Raw genomic sequence first — 21,178 nt, 5'->3', positions numbered from 1 at the left:
TACAGATATCGGATTGGTGCATCCTTATGTTGCAGCATTGTCTCATCCCATTGTTTTTTATTTTATATTCTGCCCTATTCCCAATGCACTTTAAGTCCTCATTGTGGCATAGTGACTCGCCTCAATCTGGGTGGCGGAGGATGAATCTCATTTGCCTGAGACCGTCAATCCGCACATCTAATCACGTGGCTTGTTGAGCGCATTACCGCGGAGACATAGCGCGTGTGGAGGCTCATGCTATTCACTTTGGCATCCAAGCACAACACACCATGCGCCCCACCGAGAGCGAGAACCACATTATAGTGACCACAAGGTGGTTACCTCATGTGACTCTACCCTCCCTAGCAACCGGGCCAATTTGTCTGTTTAGGAGACCTGGCTGGAGTCAGTCAGCACACCCTGGATTTGAACTTGCGACTCCAGGGGTGGTAGTCCACGTCTTCACTTGCTGAACTACCCAGGCCCCCGTCTCATCGCATTGTTGAATATTCTTTATATGACTAATCACATTTGTTGTACTGCTACTCACTCCTGCTAAATAAATGTAGGTCTAAATATAAGGATTACTGAAAAGCAATATAAACAGCATCTTTATAATTGCATAAGACAGGTATACACACCAAATAAGACTTTTGAAAATGACTAGGGAATATAGCTGGGTTTTCCACTCAGATGAGAGAGTGCTGCAGGTTAAGTTGATTAACATAAAAAATCCAATCTATACAAACAATATAGTTAATGTATGTAAACAGTAGGCTATGCATAAAGATACAGCAACATTTCTGAATAAATACAGCATGCAATTGCAGGTGAATTTCAACAGCTATCTTTTCTCATGTAGCAGTCATTCGATGCAACCCTGTCAAGAACGGCCAATTCCTTTCTATTAAAAATACATTATAGTGCTGCACTATCATGGTTTAATGCTGAATCAACACTCCGAAACTGCACAAACAGTTGGATAATGTTTGTTTTAGTGCTTACTGTGCCAAGATCTGAATTCACAGACACCTGCCAACATCTCGCCTCTAAAAAGCAAACTAATTTAAAACAAACGGTGTATATCAGTGCGCTATATACATTTTAAGTGATAGTTCACCCAAAATGAAAATTCTCTCATTGTTTACTCACCCTCATGTCATCCCAGATGTGAATGAATTTCTTTCATGAGCTGAACACAAACGAAGAGTTTTAGAAGAATAACTCAGCTCAGTAGGTCCATACAATGCAAATGTATGGTGTCCAGAATTCCACAAAACACAAAGTCAGAAAGTAATCCACATGACTCCAGTGGTTTATTCCATGTCTCGTGAAGAGATCCAATCAGTTTTGGATAAGAATAGACCAACATTTTACTTATTTTTCCACTATAAATATTGAAAAACACCATTTCAAGCTCAATTACACTTCCTAGCACAATCTAGTGCTCTGTGCATCAAGGACTAGAAAGTGTAATCAAGCTTGATATTATGATGAAGTAGACAGCAATGGCAAGATGTACAGTGAAAAAGGAGTTACATTTTGGTCTATTCTTACACAAAACTGATTGGAACAATTCAGAAGACATGGATTAAACTACTGGAGTTGTGAGGATTACTTTTATGATGCCTTGTGCTTTTTGGAGCTTCAAAGTTTTGGTCACCATTCACTTGCATTGTATGGACCTACAGAGCTGAAATATTCTTTTAAAAATCTTTGCATGTATTCTTCAGAAGTCATACACATCTGGGATGGCATGAGGATGAGTAAATTATTAAATCATTTTCATTTTGGGTGAACTATTCCTTTAATTGGGCAAAAAAAATTGAAAAAAGTCACATACTCTAATAATATTTCGTTGGACTGCCTTCAGCTTGATTACAGCAGGCATTCGTCGTGGCATTGTTTCAACAACCTTATTCAACGTCACAACATTTACTTCCAGCCAGAGTTGCATACATTTTTGGCCAAGATCTTGTATTGATGACGGGAGAGCCGAACCACTCTGTCAAGTCTTCTTCAGCACATCCCAAAGACTTTCAATGGGTTTCGGGTCAGGACTCTGTGGTGGGCAATTCATGTGTGAAAATGATTTCTCAATCTCCCTGAAAAACTCTTTCACAATTTGAGCCGTTGAATCTTGGCATGCCTGGTCATTCAGTACATTCTGGTAGTCAGCTGACTTCATTTTATTGCCACATAACATTGATGAGTCTATCTGACCAATTGAAGCAACCCCAGATCATAACACTGCCTCCAGAGGCTTGTACATTGGTCACTATACATGAAGGGTACATCACTTCATGCGCTTCCCTCCTTACCCTGATGCGCCCATTGCTTTGGAATAGGGTAAATCTGGACTCATCAGACCACATGACCTTTTTCCATTGCTCCACAGTCCAACCTTAATGCTCCCTGACAAATTGAAGTAGTTTTTTTACGATTAGTCAGAAACCACTACCCTTTCAGGTTATGATAATGTGTTGGGCAGTTCTTAACCCAAATCCAGTGATTTCAGCAATCTCATTGTTTTCTTAGCTTGATGCAGGCCAATAATTTGACCCTTCTGAAACACAGTAACATCTTTTCTGACATGGTTGTTTAAGAAATGAGAAGCTTCACACTGCATCAGTTAAGGTTAAAATAATTGTTACAAGCTGAAACATATTAATCACTGCAATAATAATGATCCAATCAAAGGCTCTTAAATATCCGCTCATTTAAATCCAACCAGCGACATTTTTCTTTCTTCCTTTGTTTTGGCCAGGCAGAGTACTATCAGCACCATGCCATATTCATTCAGCCTGGATTGAGTAACTGACCATCTGTGACACAGAAGGATTTGTTTTATAAATCCTAAAGTTGATATTTTACCAACACATATGTTACTTCACTGACCCGTTAAAGGGGTTGCACACCAAAATTGGTTACCCTCATGTTGCTCCGAACCTGTATAACTTTCTTCTGTCAAACTCAAAAGATGACATTAGGCAAAATGTTAGGAAGTGATAGCCTCAGTCTATCACTCACTGTCGGTGAATCTTTTTTTCAAACAATGAAAGTGAATGGTGACTGACTTCATTCTGCCAAACTCCTCCTTTTGTGTTCCATGGAATAAGGAAAGCATACAGGTTTGGAACAACATGAGTGTGAGTAAATGATGACAGAATTATCATTTTAGGTTGAACTATCCCTTTTAATTCTTACATGGTCTGTGAACATTGTTGTTTCATTCAAGAATTATCACACAACCATAATTTGGTTGTCTATATGAATAGCCTAAATGACTACACGTTGTAAATGTTTCACCTCATAGTTTAGTGAGCATTTACAAGACATTGAATGAACTTGTATGAACTCCAAAGTATCTAAACTCCTCCTATGCTTACGGAAATAAAACCTCCATCAAGTAAACTACCCGCTAAATTTGGAGGTCTCGCAAAACTGACTTTGAATGACTAAACTCCGTGAGTAAAACTTGGCACATTCTATACTGTTCCACTCAGTTTCTTCTCAGATGATTTACATGTTAGTTTAACAAAGTTTTGTACGTTTTGGACAAAGATGTGGAGCTGTTTAACATTACTGACCTAAATTACTTAGCCAATACCAACATCCATGCCATAAATCCTTCAGAACTTCATGTAATAAGTGACAACACGCAAAAGAGTAGTAAACTAGGGAAATATGACTGCTGGGGATTAAACTATACTTTACAATTCAAACGAGCTCCAATCTGCACGAGACCATCATCAGTCAGAGAACAACAGCAGTTCAGAGTCTCGCGCGCCTGTCTGTCTGCGCGCATGGCGGCAGGAAGGCACAACGTCACAGTCATCTCTACAATAACACACCAAATCATTCGCTTCTCAGCTTATTAAGATAATATAGCCATAGGTGTGAGGGGAGACAGTGCCACCAAGGACAGTGGGCACGCACACTCACTGTCCTCCGAGAATTGATCCCATCCCCCTCTGCATGCACACACACATACACGCACTCCCTCTCGCATGTCCTCCATCTTTAATGCAAGCTCGGTTTACGCAGTGAGCGCGCGCCCCAAAGAAAGATTCAGAAATTGTTGCAAAACTCGCACAAACTCACCTCTGCCGCTAAAAGAGGGTCATCCGGGACACGCGTCAGTAATAAAAGGCGCGATTCATTAACTAAATAGTTTATTTTTTATATTGTAAATTAGACCTGAAGCAGAACCGCGCCTTCCCTGCTAGAAGCAATCCTAAACTGCCATCTGGCGGCTTTTACCGCAACGAAGTGGCGCAATGGGAGACTGAACTGAGGTCGCCTCCTGGTGGTCATAAGATATATAACACAATGCAAAAATAAAAGCCGTGTTTGAATAGAAAACAGTTTTGCGTTCGCACTCTTTGTTGTATTTAAATGTAAAATGTACATTTGAAGAATGAGCATTGATAAAATAGTATGTTTATTTTCATTAAGGATCCTTATAATTATATTATTTTGTAAAGACATTCAATTTGCGTTTGTTTCAGCTATGTTGAAAACTGTTCAAGGGACTTTGACCAATGAAGGAATTTTGACCTTATATATGTATTCAGTGCGTTAAACATTTCTGGGATGGCGGTTTGGCACTAAAACAGCTGTAACTTAAGATCAATATTTTTTACACACAGTAAGAACATTTGAGAACAGACATCTGTATAAGCAATACTTTTTGGCCGCTATGAGTATCCGTACACTGAGGCAAAAGAATCTTCAATGAAAACCAGACCGTCCACTCAAACACTCACGAGTCACGTGTTGCTCCGTGGCGTCTCTTATTGGTTACATTCGTTATCTGTCAGGAAAGCAGCAGTAGTGCTAAAACCTTTCCCAAAACATCAAGTTAATTTCGTTGCATTCATTACACATTTACCCATATTACGTATAAAAATAGTTTAGATAACTTACAATTTAAATAAATTACTTACCCATACATTACTATACCCATCAAAAAGATGTATTAACAATTTTAGCCCCGAGATTTTACACTACAGAGTGTACTATTTGGTGCGTTTTGGCGCCCCCTATTGATAGCACTCATTGAACTGTAACCAATAGCGTACAGAAGCTACAGCCGTTGAGTTACTGAAAGCGCCGCAGTAGAGAGTGGGCGAGCTAGTCCTTAAAGCGGCGCGAGTTCGCGGTGCGTTTTTGCCGAGAGACTAAAGCTGAACTCCGGACACAAATACACTGGGAGGGCAGAGGCGTGTGGCTCCTTTCTAACGCGGTGTCGTTCCTTATCATATCTCAATTTAACTCGCACCCACAGCTATAGTTTCTCGCATACCTCGCATTGTTATTCAAGCCGTTTTGAAGAATAACACACATTCACTCTCGTGTTGTTACCATCTCGACAACAAACGCCAGTCTCTGAACAAACGCCAAACAACCCCTTAAAGTTGACTGTCACGCCTGATATCGAGGAGCTGTTTGTTATTTGAGGGCGTCGGGCGTTTCGACGTGGTTTAAAAGTTTCCTGCGTGGATTTGTTTTTCTAAGTTTTGTGCGTGGAAGTGAGACGTTTGGGCCCGCAGTCTCCCGTGTTTGGAGAGCAGAAACAGGTGAGTGGAAACGTATGCTAATGATTATGTCGCTTATTTTATTACACCTTTCATCTCTGTATAGTTTATATTGTTTGTTTTATCAACGCATGAAGAACTGCAGCGTTTATTCACTATTCGAAGTTAGCAAGTCGAGCTAACTGTCTCCAGGCTACCATTTGCCAGTGTTTAGCATGTAGGCTAACACATACTCTTTCTGTTTACATGCCCTGTTAGACTGTGTTTAAGGCTTGGTGGTTAATAGTTGGAGATGTTATGCACTTGTTTGATATCTGGCTATATGAAGTGAGTTTTATAATAAGAGTTTGGCTGGTTCAGCTAGCAGCTGTCTGTTGTGTTAGTGGGGTTGGCCTGCAGCATTCATGTACTTTGGCACATGTGGATAGAGTTGATCATATTTTATGTAGTTTGCACGTCGTTATGGTCCATTCCATTTATTTTCGCAGTTTTATGGTTATCCATGCCTATGCTTTCATGTATGTGTAGTCTCCTAATGTAAACATCTCCCATGAGTTTAGATTTGAAAGAACTTGACATTACTGAAATGAAATTGCTTTAGTAGGGTGTTTGTTTATATGACTTTAACATGATCAAACAGATGAGCAGTTTGTAAAATGGTTTTATGATCTCTAGATTCTAAGTGCATCAAATCATATGCATAACTTATTTTTTTTTTTTACTTAATATACTATACATAACATTTTATCAAAGAAAGCAAATGGATGTTCCAATGTACACCATAGATGCATTTGACTATTTATATATTATTAGATTACTGAATATAAAATAGTTCCAATCTTGCCAAAAATCTTTTACATCTAAGGGACCAGTTTAGGCAGTCTGGTATTTCATTTCAACTCATTCACTGTACTTCCACAGTCAGGATATTGACATGAAACTGCTCTACTGTGCAGTTTAAATCAACTTTGAAGGCTCCAGTTTAAGCAGCTAAAACTATAAAGCCTCACTCTATATTGCTGGGGTGGCATGTTTTGTTTTTAATAAATTTTTTGTTATAATAACAGTTTACAATATTGTTTTATTGGTTAACATTAGGTCTCATTAGTCATTTATTAATATTGGTTAATGTAAATTTATCAAAATACCTTTGTTATACCAAGGTAAATATGTATTGGTGTGTGTAGAAATGAACCTAAGTTTGTAAATGCTGTAATCATACATGTCAACTATTGTTCGTGTATGTTAACGAATACAATCTTATTATAAAGTGATACTGGATTTTGTGTCATTTTGGCAGCTAAGTTTAGTAAAACAAATATCGACTTTCTCCCTTGATGTCACTTTAAATGTTTTAAAAAATACATAGTACCATCATTTTACTTTAAGTCTTACTCTTAAGTGGTTATGCTTTCATTTGTATTGATTTGTTAATCAATAAAGATTAATTTCTTCCCCTTTCACCTACAGTTCACTGGTGGTCTGGAGAGCTCTGCGTACGGAGCTAGAACCTGGACAGCTCATGACTTCAGACCAGGAAGGAAAAACTATCGTGGAGCCACAGGTGCAGCAGTCACAGGACGTAAAGGAGAAGGAGATTGCTCTTTTGGTAAAGTATATGACATTTATTCTCTCTGAAAGAGTTTTCACAAGCAATTGTGATTGAGGCATAAAAGCCTGCTAACGAAACAGCAGAAACACCCGCCCAGCTTAGGGCATTGTGAAAAGGCTTAACAGGGAGTTGTGTGAACCACCCTCGTGCTTTGGGTCTGTGCCAAGTTGCTGATCCTATTCATAAAATGCAAGTACAGCGTCCATTGCAGAACCAGTCATATGAAGGAATCTACATTTGAGTGATGGGCCCATATGAGTCACTTGTATAAATTTAAATGTGCTATTTTGGGTCTGGGGAGGGGGTTTGCAGCCATAGTCTGCACCTCTGTCTCTTTTCCTCTCTGAGGATCTTGTGAGAGGAGCTATTAAAGTTTTTGTGCAGTGGGTAACAGAGGCATTTCTCCTTTTGCAATATTAAATATGGGGTGTTGTTTCAGCAAAGGGCTGAATCCTAACCTTGTCGGCGAGAGAACAAGTCTTCTTCAGGCAGCCATTCCAGAGGGTTCCTCAGTTAAAGAAGAGGTTAGTGCTTGGACTGTTGGTGATCTATCCGAAGACAAGCCTTGCAAAAATGGGACTGTGAACACTGCTCTGAATGCCTGTTGTAATTCTTCCACCACAAACTTGTCAGCGAGTCTCAGTCTCATTAAAGGGGGAGGTAGCAGTGTACAGGAAGGGGTAGAATTTCGTGACTCACCTGTCAATGACCCACCTATCCATGAGACTTTGGATATTGGCTTGCACAGTACTGGCAATTGCCAGATTAAGGAAATGGAAACACTGGATTCTGTTAAAAATAGAATACTTGAAAATGCCATTAAGAGAGCTAAATTGTGTTGTAAAAGTCAACTGTCTCATTCTGGAGTTTTAAACAAGAGCGAAAAGGCAATCTCTGTGTCCACCCTTGCACAAAATACTCAAGGCATCTGTCCACCACATATTTCAAAGTATCATCACTTGGATTACTCTCTTTTTGCAAAAGAAGAACAAACACAAGCATTGTGGGATGTACACAGTGACATTGAACAATCAAAACATGTGTCCACTACAACGCAAGCCACCTCTACACTCAATAAATGCTCCTGGTGCCCAGCTAAGCTGAATGACTCTGAGGGAAATTCTGTGCTGTTAATCACTGACTGTGGCTTTGAAAAAGAACAGAGTTTCTACAGCATCTGCTTGATTGATTTGGAGGATCTTGGGAGTGAGTGTGGGCATCAGTCTGTTACAGAGGCTGACGCAGTCAGGTACGCAAGTGCACCAGCTGTCTCTGAAAAGCCTTTGTTTGATAATTCATTCCAACCAAGAGACAACAGAATATCAAGTTCAGACCCTTTAAAGAAAATTACAGCAACACAACAAACTGTTCAAAGTCCCTTAGAGAGAAACACAAAGTCTTCAAGTCTACCATTAAATATAGCATTTCCAAATGCGGAACATGGCCTCCCAGATCTTCTAAAAATATTTCCTGCCCAGGAAAATGAAAACCATTTATCTGAAAATGTTTCCAGTCCCTGTAAAGATACAGAAAACATGTGTGCAGTTGAATACATGTGCTGCAGTTGAAAACATGTGCAATGGGCATTGCCACGAGGAGGCTAGTCATCTTACTTCTGTTCTAGAGGTCGCCATTGATCAATCCTCCCCAGATTTTCTGGAACCAAATGGACCGATGTCTACGTCAAATTCAAGTACAGATATTGCATTGTTACAGGGGGAGCCTGGTGACCTACTTCAAAATCAGCAAAAGCTTCATGGTTTCTCTGGTTACAGGGGCACAGATTTGAAGCATGACTCTGAACCAAACATGCACAACAAAATTTTGGATGGATGCATATTGAGACCACAGCAAGAGCTAAATGGTCCTCCAGAGTCCGAAGTTGAACAGGAATCTGAGGAACATCTAAATGTTGAGGAGTTTACACATATTGACATTGTCTCCGATAGTGTTGATTATTCAATTTCTTTGCTTAGCAGAGTGGATAGATATTCGGGCCTGAAAGTAGCTATGGTGGAATCCGATCAATGTGCTTCCAAGAAGGCCACTACTGGGAAAGTTAACCAGGAAACACCGAAGGACCTGTTACATGCTCCTACAGATGCCAGTACATCTGTATCAGAAACATTTGATGAGACCGCAAATCAAGGGCTTCCCTCTATATGTGCATTTGAAGATGTTGAAAATTTAAAGCACTGTCTAGTTCCCTTGGGTTCTGATAATATAGAATGCCAGCCGGAATCACTTGGTTGCCACAGAACCGAAGTTGAACCTAGACAAATATCAATGCAGGGGGAGGTCATTAAAAATTCTTCCCAGTGTAGTATATTGCAGAGTGAAGGGCAGACAACTAAATCTGATATGTTCAAGGTTTGTGATGTGCCTCAATGTTTCAGGAATCAATCTCATGCAGAAATGGAAGGAATGTGTGTAGATGCCTACCAAACTTCTAATGTTGAAGACGAGCAGATGGGATTGACTTTCACCACAGATGTCTACACTTTCAGTGTTTTTTCCAATGACCAGACAAGGATTGTGTCACAATCTTGTGACTTTCCAAATGGAGAACAGAATTGTGATCCAAATGCAAATTTTGAAAATGTCAAACAGTGTGTCAGTGACATGATGCCATCTCTGCTGCCCACAAACACTCTTGTGGACACATTGAACATTGAGCAATTGCAGGAAGTCAAAGGTAATGGTGAAGAAGAAAACAGTCAAGAAGGTGATCATCACAATGCAAGTTTTATGAAAAACACAAGCTCTGATGTTAATGATGTTTGCATAAATACTCTGCTTGTATGCAATTCTGACTGTCCTGTGGAGAAACATCACTCTCCGAGGGATACCACCCAGGTTGAAAACAAACCACATAATAATGTATGTAATAATGGAAATCCAGAAAGCATCACACAGAGTTATTTAATACAGGTGGCAGTTGAATTGCCCACAGCAGCAAAAGAGCAAGTTATGGACAATGAAATGGGATACACTTGTTTACAAAATGACGAGAAGACTCATATTGCCACCAAATGCTTCAGTGAGGACGAGCAGAAGGGACTGAAAAATATTTGTTTATGTGCAGATGATGGCAAAACAGATGAGCTTGAACCACAGGGACTTGTACCAAATTTGGAGCTGCCTAATTGCCAAAATGTTGGGAATAAAAACAATGACTGTTTGAAATCTGTTTGTTTGGCTGGCAGTGATGTACAAACTTCATTATTAGGGATCCTTGATTGCTCTTCATTGTCAACCTGCATGAAATTGGAAAGCTATTGCAGGTCTCTGGACCATTCTTCACAACAGCCAGCCAATGACACTCAAAAATGTTCAATTACATGCAGACAGGAGCACGAAGACCTTCGAGACACGTGTGTGATTGGCTTTCAAATGGGAGGAGCTGTTGGTCACTCCTGCATTCCTCTTGTGAGTACTGCAAATCTGTCACTTGAAACTGGAGAGGCACAGTCATGTGCCAAACAAAGCCATGGTAGCAATTATGAATCCATTGAGAGCTCTGGGACTACCATGCATCATGGTTCTCAACTTATAACATGTGACTCTTCTATTGGCAGGCTTGGAGCCCTTGGCTTTGATCTGTCTGGTTTGAAAGACTGTGTTGATGGCACAAGTGGTATGGCCACTTGTGTAAATAAGGCATTTCCTTTACCAGTAGAGCCTGACCAAGTTGACATTTATGCCACCACACCATCTTATGAGATACATTTTCTCAATGATCAATTCAAAGTTCCTATGCTGATGGAAAACCTTCAGGGCTTGGTCCACATAAACGAAATGGAAGCTGAGCAAGGGATGTTGAACATGGTGTCAGACCTTCTAGAGAAATCAGAGTTGAATGATGATGTGGACACTAGTCATTGCCCTCCGTTGTGGGCAGAAGAGCCACATGCCTTGTTTTCTAATAACCAAATGGAGGCATGTGCATTGGTGTCAGCATGGGACCATACTGACTGTGAGACAAACATGACTGTGCAGGATGGTAAATCTGTTGTGCCAGAAGATTTCCAGAGCGCTCTGGCTTTCATAGCACCCTACCCTTATAATTTGTTATTGATTGAAGGATCTTGTTTATGGGACTGGCAGAATACTTGCAGTGAAAATGAATGTGTGAGTACACTGCCAGCTTGCTTAGCCTAGTTATACAATGACCCCAAATGTATTTGGATGCCCAAGTCACATGTAAAATGCATGAATGCAAATGTAATTGCATTAGATAACAAAAATATAAAAATGGTACATTTTTATATCCAGGTCCATCCATCCATCCATCCATCCATCTTCAACCGCTTATCCGAAGTCGGGTCAGCGGGGCAGCTGCTCCAGCAGGGGCCCCAAACTTCCTATCCCGAGCCACATTAACCAGCTCTGACTGGGCGACCCGAGCGTTCCCAGGCCAGTGTGGAGATGTAATCTCTCCACCTAGTCCTGGGTCTTCCCGAGGCCTCCTTCCAGCTGGACGTGCCTGAAACACCTCCCTAGGGAGGCGGCCAGGTGGCATCCTTACCAGATGCCCAAACCACCTCAACTGACTCCTTTCAACGCAAAGGAGCAGCGGCTCTACTCCGAGCTCCTCACGGATGACTGAGCTCCTCACCCTATCTCTAAGGAGAAGCCCGCCACCCTTCTGAGGAAGCCCATTTCGGCCGCTTGTACTCGCGACCTAGTTCTTTCGGTCATGACCCAACCTTCATGACCATAGGTGAGGTAGGAACAAAAATTGACCGGTAGATCGAGAGCTTTGCCTTCGGCTCAGCTCTCTTTTACGTGACTAACGGTGCGATAGAGCGAGTGCAATACCGCCCCTGCTGCCCCGACTCTCCGGCCAACCTCCCGCTCCATTGTCCCCTCACTCGTGAACAAGACCCCGAGGTACTTGAACTCCTTCACTTGGGGCAAAACCTCATTCCCTACCTGGAGTACGCACTCCATCGGTTTCCTGCTGAGAACCATGGCCTCAGATTTAGAGGTGCTCTAAATCTGAGGCCATGAGAAGAAGTTCAGGTTTTAATTCTAAATTAAGACATACTGCTCAAAATTAAGAAAATGTGGACACTTTTGTTTGTCAAAATTAGTGGAACATGTTAGGGCACATATTTTTAATTTAAGGGGTTAATTGTCCACACAACACATCTGAGGAAATGTCTGATGTCATTGGTTTGCAAATCCAAATTGGTTTGATATTGTTAACTACTAGTAATGTGCCATGGTAGTCTACTAATCGACCAGTCAGTTGTTGGATGATTAGTTGACCACCCTGAAACATCCCTAGTCAATTAGTGAGGTCGACTACTAACATGAATCTCTTTAGTGGTGGTGGTTTAAATTGGTGACGCATTTTTCAAATTAATTAATATATGCAACTTTGTGAGCTTTTTCGCATGATGATAGCTTGCTGTGTTTAAGAGTGAATAGCAGTCAGCACAGTAAAACCCTCTCCAAGTTTCGTCTCTAATTCTTTAAGCTTAATACTTTTATGTGCTGCTGTTACAGAAATTAAAGTGGCAAATCAACAATACATTTCAAGACTATCACTGTCGGATGTTAAATCCTCTGCTGTGAGTAATAGTCCCATATTTATGAGGTGTTGTGGAGAGATTAATGTCTTTTGCTGATTCTGTCTGAAACCGCTTAAATGGTTGCAGTTAAAAAGTTTAAGCTGCTTCATGTCATTAATATTATCTTGCAGTTGTGTGCTTTTGAATCCACAGCAAGGATCCCCCTTAAGCACTACGATTATATTGATGTGTGTCATTTTGCGTTCAGGATGCGCATAAGTGGTTTTGTGCAGCTCTGCTGGAGCCTTTCTTTTTTAATTATTTCTCTTACTTTGATGGCTTTGTGCATTATGATGTTATATTTTTAGCCAATTTGAATATCCATTCATTACCATGTTGAGCTGCGCTTTGCATCCGTATATCTCTCCTGAAATTTGTCTGATCGGGGTCATGTGAACATAAGAGCCTAATTGTACACTATCATTAACCTCTGGTTGCCCATTATGAAAATTGGTAGTTTTGCACATCCCTAGTTTCTACAGCAATGACATTCATACCTTCAGTGTGGCTTAACTGTCCAAATATTTTTTGGAGCCATTGTGTTTATGAATATTGAATGTGATCAGTAATTTCTAAAGGCACTGGTTTATGTAGACGCTAACAGATGGGTCGAATTATAATTATGCACAGTCTAATAAAAACCACACAAATGTGTAACTCATATTTTCTAATTTTTAAAGGAATCTTCAAAGATCTCAGACCTCAATCCCAATGCAAAGGCATGGGCCAATTACCCAATACCTAAACTGGAGGCCTCTCCTCCAGCCTGCACAGATTTTCAAGAGTCATGGATAGAAGCCGATGATGACCCATCAAGCACCATCTCAGGAGGTAAATCCATAGAACTGCTATAGTAATGGAAAATGATTGTGCACAGATGTCTGTTCAGTTTTCACATCTGTTTGGAAAAGTTTGATCTTTTTTTTTTTTTTTGTCCATGGTAGCTTATAACAACAGTGAAAACCAAGGGAACTGGAATGAGGAACAGCAGGTATCTACCACTGTAGAGCTGCCATTTGCTGCACAGCCAGAATCGGTGTACATTGGAAGCTCAGCCAGTGAAAAGGACATTGTGTCAGACCAGAACACCAGTATGAAAGGTAATACGTTTTTTGTTCCCTTTTGTTTACTGTTGACAACTCACTCTTCATTGAAGTTGTTTTACTATTTGGGATGCACCGATCCGATACTGATGTTTTTAAACAGAAATCCGATACTGTATGTTAGTAATGTTCGTTAATGTGAAGATCAAAAAATGACATGAACCATTAAAACATAAAGTAGTTTATATGACTCGTGCATTTTATTCAAAACCGCTGCTCTATTTATATACACGCACACACACACACTCTCGTGGCTGTTTTTAGCGTTCACGCGGTGTGCAATATTTGAGCGCTACTCACAAACAACATTTCAGATGCAGATGCTCAATAGTTCGGTTAATTTATAATATGCATTTAGAACGGCACTGGAGGTGCCTTTTTTTTTTTTTTAAAGCAGAATTTGAATAAGTGAATTAAACTACTGTGATGTTGTCTACAAACAGACACATTCAGGACTTCCCTGGAAAGTTCAGAATGTCAGAATAATAGCGTGAGGGTTTAAAAGATAAAGGTGTCATGGAGAGACTCACGGAGGCAGAGATATTAACTCAGTAGCAGGGTTTATTGAACAGATGATTGAAACAATGATGTAAAGATTGAGTAAATTCAGTTGAGCAGAGTGGCAAACAGCAAGTGAGTAATATCCTGACAGGTTATAGACACGATGAACAGAACTCACAACAGTCTTTTGATACTCTCAGGCAATAATGAACACACTGGTATGTTTGACATAGTAGAAAGGTGTGGAGTCCCAGAGATACTATTGATGAGAACAGACAAGGAGTGTGTGAAAGTGGGGGAATATATGCAGTCCTTGATTAGTCACTAATGATATGCAGGAGCATGTAATCAGAACTCAGGGGAGAGTGAGCGCTATGACAGCAGTGAGGAAGAGAGACCGGTGGATTTGTGTCAAAAGGTGCACGATTGAGGTATATCACGATTATATTATAATTTGTTTGCATATTATAATTTGTAAACAAATTATAATAATATTTAAGTTGAATGGGTTACAAAAATAACTTTGTGAAAAAGGGAGCTGATAGCTTCTGACTAAATTGAACAAAAAAGAGAGCTGAATCCCTTAAAATCCAAATACAAGCTTAAAAAAATGTGTGCACAAAAAAAAAGCGGCATCTTTTCTGCTGATGACTTACTCTGGAATTTCTGTTAAATTTGCTGCTATGTTTTTCCAGTATACTAGTTAACACAGTTTTTCTTAATGAGCTATACACTCACCTAAAGGATTATTAGGAACACTTGTTCAATTTCTCATTAATGCAATTATCTAATCAACCAATCACATGGCAATTGCTTCAATGCATTTAGGGGTGTGGTCCTGGTCAAGACAATCTCCTGAACTCCAAACTGAATGTCAGAATGGGAAAGAAAGGTGATTTAAGCAATTTTGAGCGTGGCATGGTTGCTGGTGCCAGACGGGCCGGTCTGAGTATTTCACAATCTGCTCAGTTACTGGGATTTTCACGCACAACCATTTCTAAGGTTTACAAAGAATGGTGTGAAAAGGAAAAACATCCAGTATGCGGCAGTCCTGTGGGCAAAAATGCCTTGTTGATGCTAGAGGTCAGAGGAGAATGGGCCGACTGATTCAAGCTGATAGAAGAGCAACTTTGCCTGAAATAACCACTCGTTACAACCGAGGTATGCAGCAAAGCATTTGTGAAGCCACAACATGCACAACCTTGAGGTGGATGGGCTACAACAGCAGAAGACCCCACCAGGTACCACTCATCTCCACTACAAATAGGAAAAAGAGGCTACAATTTGCAAGAGCTCACCAAAATTGGACATTTGAAGACTGGAAAAATGTTGCCTGGTCTGATGAGTCTCGATTTCTGTTGAGACATTCAGATGGTAGAGTCAGAATTTGGCGTAAACAGAATGACAACATGGATCCATCATGCCTTGTTACCACTGTGCAGGCTGGTGGTGGTTGTGTAATGGTGTGGGGGTTATTTTCTTGGCACACTTTATTTGATTGAGATTTCCAATGTCTGAATCCGATCGGAAGAGAAAAGTGGTATTGGTGCATCCCCATTTACTATGCAAGACTCCAGAATCGATCACTAAAAATTATTTAATGATTTTCCTAATTAACTGAATTTTTTTTTTTTTTTTTTTGCAGGATTGGACGACTCTGACTCCTCCAGCCAGCTTGAAGACCTTCGAGAACAGCTGAAGGCGACACTGGAGTTCTGCCTCTCTAGGTAATTGCTAGCATCTTCACAACTGATCATATTGAGCCGGCCTCTTGATTTGTAACTGGTCTTGCCGTGTGCACTGGCCCTGAATCAAGGTGCTTTTGCTTTGTTTTCAAAACCTTGAACTCTGTCTCTGGAATGTAAGTCTGCTGTGATACTTTAAATCTGGTGGAGTGACTTCCAGACCAATTGTAATATATAATTTTGAATTGTATGCAAGACATAAAAACTGTTTCAAAACTTGGTGAGCTGCCTCACTGTCTCCTGCCTACATAAGCAGCTGTCTTTTATGGCAGCTCTGAAATAGAGCCTCATAAGAGAGCGATTTGGAATGCTAGGCGGCAAATTTTCACACATTGCGTACTGGACACTTGACTGGCAACTGATTTCAATACAGGTGATGCTAGAGGAACAACGTGACACTCTTAATTACAGGGTTCGTACAAGGTGCTTGAAGTACTTGAATTTGGCTTTTTCAAATGTAATTCCTTGAAAACCTTGTTTTTAACAAGAGGTGTTTAAAAAGTTCTTGAATTATAGAAAATCTTAAAATACGTTGCTTAAATCATTTAATAAATTAAATGCATTTATTTATTTTCGGAAAAACATGACGCCAGACCACTAGACCACCGATGAAGCAGGGAGCGCATAGACTGCGCTGTCAAGTGGGACCGGTTACATTTGGCTGTTCAGAATGGACCAATCACATTCAAGTGTTACTATTAAAAAATGTATATATTTTATAGATACTGCTGTGGTGGATTTTACAAGTATGAGCAACTATCAGTTTTAATAAAAATTTACTCTGAAAAAAATTATATGAGATGTAAAACGTTATGAATGATTTGAATGCAGATCAATGAAGGATTCAGTTTTGTGAGCCGTCTAGCACCCCCTTATGTAAAGAGAGCTTTGTTTCTCACAAAATACCTTATTTCTGACAACATTTGGGTCCGATCAAAATATGTTGACAAACATTTAATGATGTGAAATGGCTTGATAATATTTTGCAAAAACAAATCCTTGTCCCCTTCTTCTGGTACACCACTTCTATGACATGTAAAGTTAAAAGCATTAGTGCAAAGCCGAACAAGTGTGCAAAAAAGCAAAATAAAATTATTATGTATATAATAATTGTAATAATTGAAAGGAAAAGAATTAAAGGTTTAAGTTCAGAGGATGCTTAAATGTGCATATAGTGATTTTTCCCAGTCTGTTAAAAAATGATTCACATTTGAAGTATTATTTTCACACAAATATTTGGTGTTGTAACCCATTGAGCCCTCAAAATGTGGTTGTGTAACCCATTTAACCCTTGTTAGTGTTAACTTGCTTCGTTTGTGAAACAAAATTAAATAATAAAAGAAAGAACAACAGCCAAGTTGTCCTTTATGAATAATAATGAATGTCAACATGTTACAAAACATGTTACATCAGAGTTTATAGGCAAAAACTGGATTTTTCAAGTTATATTCTTCAAATATTTTGAGTGACTCATTTGCAATTTGGGTCTGTTCCTCACATAAATCTGTAGTGTGACTTTAGAAAACATGGAACACAGCACATGAGTTATATGGACTAATGTTTACTGACCCAATTATTGACTTTTGTTGGGAAGTGAAGTGTGTGTTTAGGCAGCACACTACAATTGCACATCAATTTCATCATTAATGAACCAAGAATTATATGTAAAGATGCATATTGAGATATTTTGTTCTTGTAATACGTGGTGTGTTATAAAAATAAATGAGCTGAATGGTTAAATGATCATTTTGAAATAAACAAATAAAGAATTTGTTTTAATGACATCTCGAGCATAGTTCTTGAAAACAAATAAAAATGTGCTTCAAGTCCTTGAATTTATTTTTGAAGCATCTGTACGAACCCTGTAATTGGCATAAATCTACAATGCATTCAAAAAGTATTCAGACCCCTTCATTCTTTTCACATTTTGGTATGTTGCAGCCTTATTCAAAAATGCTTTAAATTAGTATTTTATTCTCATTAATCTACACTTAATAATAATATTATGATTTAAATAAGTCGCGAGCAATCACGTTCTAATCGAGCTGCATTAGGTGTGCGCGCTCGAGGGATGAGTGTCCCCGAGGCAGAGTCTCTCTCAGCCGGCTGCAGTTTCAATCTCTCCCCCTTAGATGGGGACATTCGCGCAACTCTTTGAAGAGGCGCTTACCACACAGAGAAATGCCAGTTTCTGAGTTTATAGTTATTAACATGATCTGCTTCTGTATTATTTAAACATTAATAAAGCTATAACACATTAAATATAACTGCATTTGTAATGCCGGGATGTTTCCTTTATAGAGCTAAGGCTCCACTTATTCCAAAATGAGACTGCTTCTTTGTTTTATTATTCCCTAATACTTTAGGATCTACATAAAATGAAGCTGTGAAAGTTTAGAGTGCATCTGGACTGTGAACTGTGTAATTATTCCTCTCCTCCGTCAGGCGTGAACTGCAGTGCTGCTCTCGCGCATCATTTACAGTTTAATATGATTTCATTTTACATTAAGATCAAACGACTATTCGACAATGAAAAGTTTTCTCGTAATTTTTTTATTTTCGACGTTGTCGATAATATCGGCTAATCGTTTCAGCCCTAATGCAAATGATAATGTTTTAAACTAACCTGCTTTGGTTTCTTGAATTATTCCGGGTGTCTTGTCTTTCAGGTGCTTTATTAAGTTTGATACGTTTCCTCCTTTCATCAGAAAATTGCGAAGCAGCATTTACAAATAGGTTTTTGCTGATCTATGATGTTTCCCTTTTCATCAGCCTCAAATCCAAAGAATTTCCAAACCTGGCTTTTTTCACTTTTCTTTTCGACAAGATTCCGTTGAGACTCCGCAGCAGCTTTGCTTGTCGCCATCTTTTGCTTGTTGTGAGAGTTCAAAAGTTCCTGAATCTGCATGGGTACCGGGTAGACTCGGTACTCCGGTACCTTCAGAAATTCTGGTATCGTAAAAAAATTTGTTTCAGTACCGACTTGGTACCGGAGTACCGGTACTTTTGACAACACTACTCTGGAGCTCAACCAGAGTGCGCATTGTGTTCTTGGTCACCTCTTACCAAGGCCCTTCTCCCCCGATTACTCAGTTTGGCTGGGCAGCCAGCTCTAGGAAGAGTCCTGTTTGTTCCAAACTTCCATTTAAGAATTATCGAGGCCACTGTGCTCTTGGGATCCTTCAATGCAGCCAAAAATTTGTTTGGAGCCTTCCTCTGTGCCTCGACACGATTCTGTCTTTGAGCTCTGCAGGCAGTTCCTTTTGATGTTATGGCTTGGTTTTTGCTCTGATATGCAATTTCAGCTTTGAGACCTTATATAGACAGGTGTGTGGCTTTCCAAATCATGTCCAATAAATTAAATTTGCCACAGGTGGACCCCATTTGCCACAGGTGGTCCCCAGTCAAAGTGCAGAAACATCTCAAAGATGATCTAGTGAAATGAGATGCACCTGAGCTAAATTTCAACTGTCATAGCAAAGGGTCTGAATACTTATGTCAACGTGATATTTCAGTTTTTTCTTTTATAATACATTTGCCAAGTTATCAAAAATCAGTTTTTTGCTTTGTTATTATTAGGGTGAAGATTGATGTGGGGAATAATTTAAAGCATTTTTTATTAAGGCTGCAACATGACAAAATGTGAAAAAATTAAGGGGTCTGAATACTTTCAGAATGTACTGTACTTGGCACTAAGGATGCTCCGATCAATCAGCCAATTCCAACCAACAATCTTGATACCTGATCGGCCAATCCCGATCATTTCACTTTTTAACAAGATCTGTCGTAACTGTCTATATGTTAGCATTCTACACACTGTCACTAATTTTTATTTTCCTCTTCCCAGTAATATCACTTGGCCTAGGTTTTGCTTAAAGTTTAAAAGGCTTATTAAAAAAAGCTTTTTTTTTTTTTAATTAGACTTAGTATAGGCTAACAAAATATTCTCTATATTAAGATGGATAGTCCTATAAGAATTAAGCTTCATGTCAAATTGAAGACAAACTGATAAACCCATAGATGCAATTAAACTTAATGTGACTGTCATCCATGCAGTCTGACCGAAGAAAGGCGGGCACGTTTACTAGCGCGACGAACAAGCGCTGCTAGCTCGTGATGCGCAAATGACTTGCATGTGCTGCACGAGTCTGTTGGGTATACTGCAGTCTTGTCGTATTTTAACTTTTTGTTTAGCCTCCCATTCAGCTCACAAAAACATGTGGATCATGAGGAAGGATTCCTTTTATGTAAGTCGCTTTGGATAAAAGCGTCTGCCAAATGAATAAATGTAAATCAAGAAGTAGACTGGAATGCAGGTGTGGAATTACATGTGAATAAAACCATCTACTCTCTCACCGTTGCTGGTGTGCCAATGATTACCCCTCCGCGTGCCAATGCTGGCATGCGTGCCATACGTTGCCGACTCCTGCTTTATATTATGGTATCATCATACTGTATAAAGAATTATATTTTACACATTCCTTCACTGCCTTTTAATTTAGATGGATCATTTATTAATAGTTTAATAGTTTAAAATGTAATAAGTGACATTTTTCACTTGTTGCTTGAAATTGAATGAGGGGAACGCACTCTCATGAGGGCAAGCAACAAGAGGAAAACTGAGAGAGCACATGTTTCTGGACTCTGTGTCCTACTATTGTTAATGGTCTTTAATCAAGAGATATTTAATAAAGATGTTTGAATTGTACGACATCTTGTAACTTGCGTTATTACGGAGATGCCTATGCCTGGTGGAGACTGAGAAGCTGCCACCATGAACGATAATAAGAAATGTTTCACAGCTCACACGGTTTTCCCCTTGCTTGTCGTATGTGAAATGCCACATTAACAGTACGCTGCATCGATCTTAACTGCTGAATCAAGTTTGATGTCTTGCAAATCTATGCCAGTATTCCCCATGACAGTGCTGCTGAAGTTTTTCGGAGCCTCGTCTCTTTTGCGACGTGTGATCAGCCAAATTATGTTCACGATCAAGTCATTGGACGTGAATATCGACTGATATTGATCGGTGATAGACCAATTGGAGCATCCCTTCATGGGGTGCACACATTTGGGGTAAAATAATACATATTCTATCATATGAAATCAGTGCAAATGA

At 39.6% G+C, this 21,178-nt stretch overlaps 2 protein-coding genes across 4 annotated transcripts in view; one reads left to right on the top strand and one right to left on the bottom strand.

Annotated features, from left to right (window-relative positions):
- LOC127641883 (cohesin subunit SA-1-like) overlaps window positions 1–4,220 on the bottom strand; it is a 29,526-nt gene extending 25,306 nt beyond the window's left edge. The window contains exon 1 of one of the 2 annotated variants that reach the window (XM_052124700.1): window positions 4,084–4,220. The gene's annotated coding sequence lies outside the window, so the exon portion shown is untranslated. Of the gene's footprint in view, window positions 1–3,924; window positions 3,988–4,083 lie in introns of those variants that run through there. The other variant, XM_052124701.1, reaches the window with a different exon arrangement.
- LOC127641884 (la-related protein 4B-like) lies at window positions 3,390–16,106 on the top strand. 2 transcript variants are annotated; one of them, XM_052124703.1, is made up of 5 exons: window positions 3,390–3,446; window positions 6,990–7,128; window positions 13,391–13,541; window positions 13,655–13,810; window positions 15,960–16,106. In XM_052124703.1, exons 2-5 carry the CDS (start codon window positions 7,042–7,044, stop codon window positions 16,043–16,045), a joined length of 480 nt encoding a protein of 159 aa, XP_051980663.1. In that variant the 5' UTR covers window positions 3,390–3,446; window positions 6,990–7,041; the 3' UTR covers window positions 16,046–16,106. The 2 variants fall into 2 exon arrangements, with proteins under 2 accessions (XP_051980663.1, XP_051980662.1); XM_052124702.1 differs by lacking the exon at window positions 3,390–3,446 and adding an exon at window positions 5,107–5,561.
- Window positions 16,107–21,178: the final 5,072 nt, after the last annotated feature.

This window comes from Xyrauchen texanus, unplaced genomic scaffold, assembly GCF_025860055.1.
Source record: "Xyrauchen texanus isolate HMW12.3.18 unplaced genomic scaffold, RBS_HiC_50CHRs HiC_scaffold_217, whole genome shotgun sequence".
Classification (NCBI taxonomy): domain Eukaryota; kingdom Metazoa; phylum Chordata; class Actinopteri; order Cypriniformes; family Catostomidae; genus Xyrauchen; species Xyrauchen texanus.
The sequence above is the reverse complement of the archived record's forward strand: the minus strand, read 5'-3'. Positions and strand labels throughout refer to the sequence as shown.

What these genes read in the sequence shown, in the direction of transcription:
- LOC127641884 (XM_052124703.1), top strand. Translation starts at nt 7,042, where the DNA reads ATGACTTCAGACCAGGAAGGAAAAACTATCGTGGAGCCACAGGTGCAG. An exon ending in AGAAGGAGATTGCTCTTTTG is followed by an intron (nt 7,129 to 13,390) that starts GTAAAGTATATG and finishes TAATTTTTAAAG; the next exon opens with GAATCTTCAAAGATCTCAGA. An exon ending in ATCAAGCACCATCTCAGGAG is followed by an intron (nt 13,542 to 13,654) that starts GTAAATCCATAG and finishes TGTCCATGGTAG; the next exon opens with CTTATAACAACAGTGAAAAC.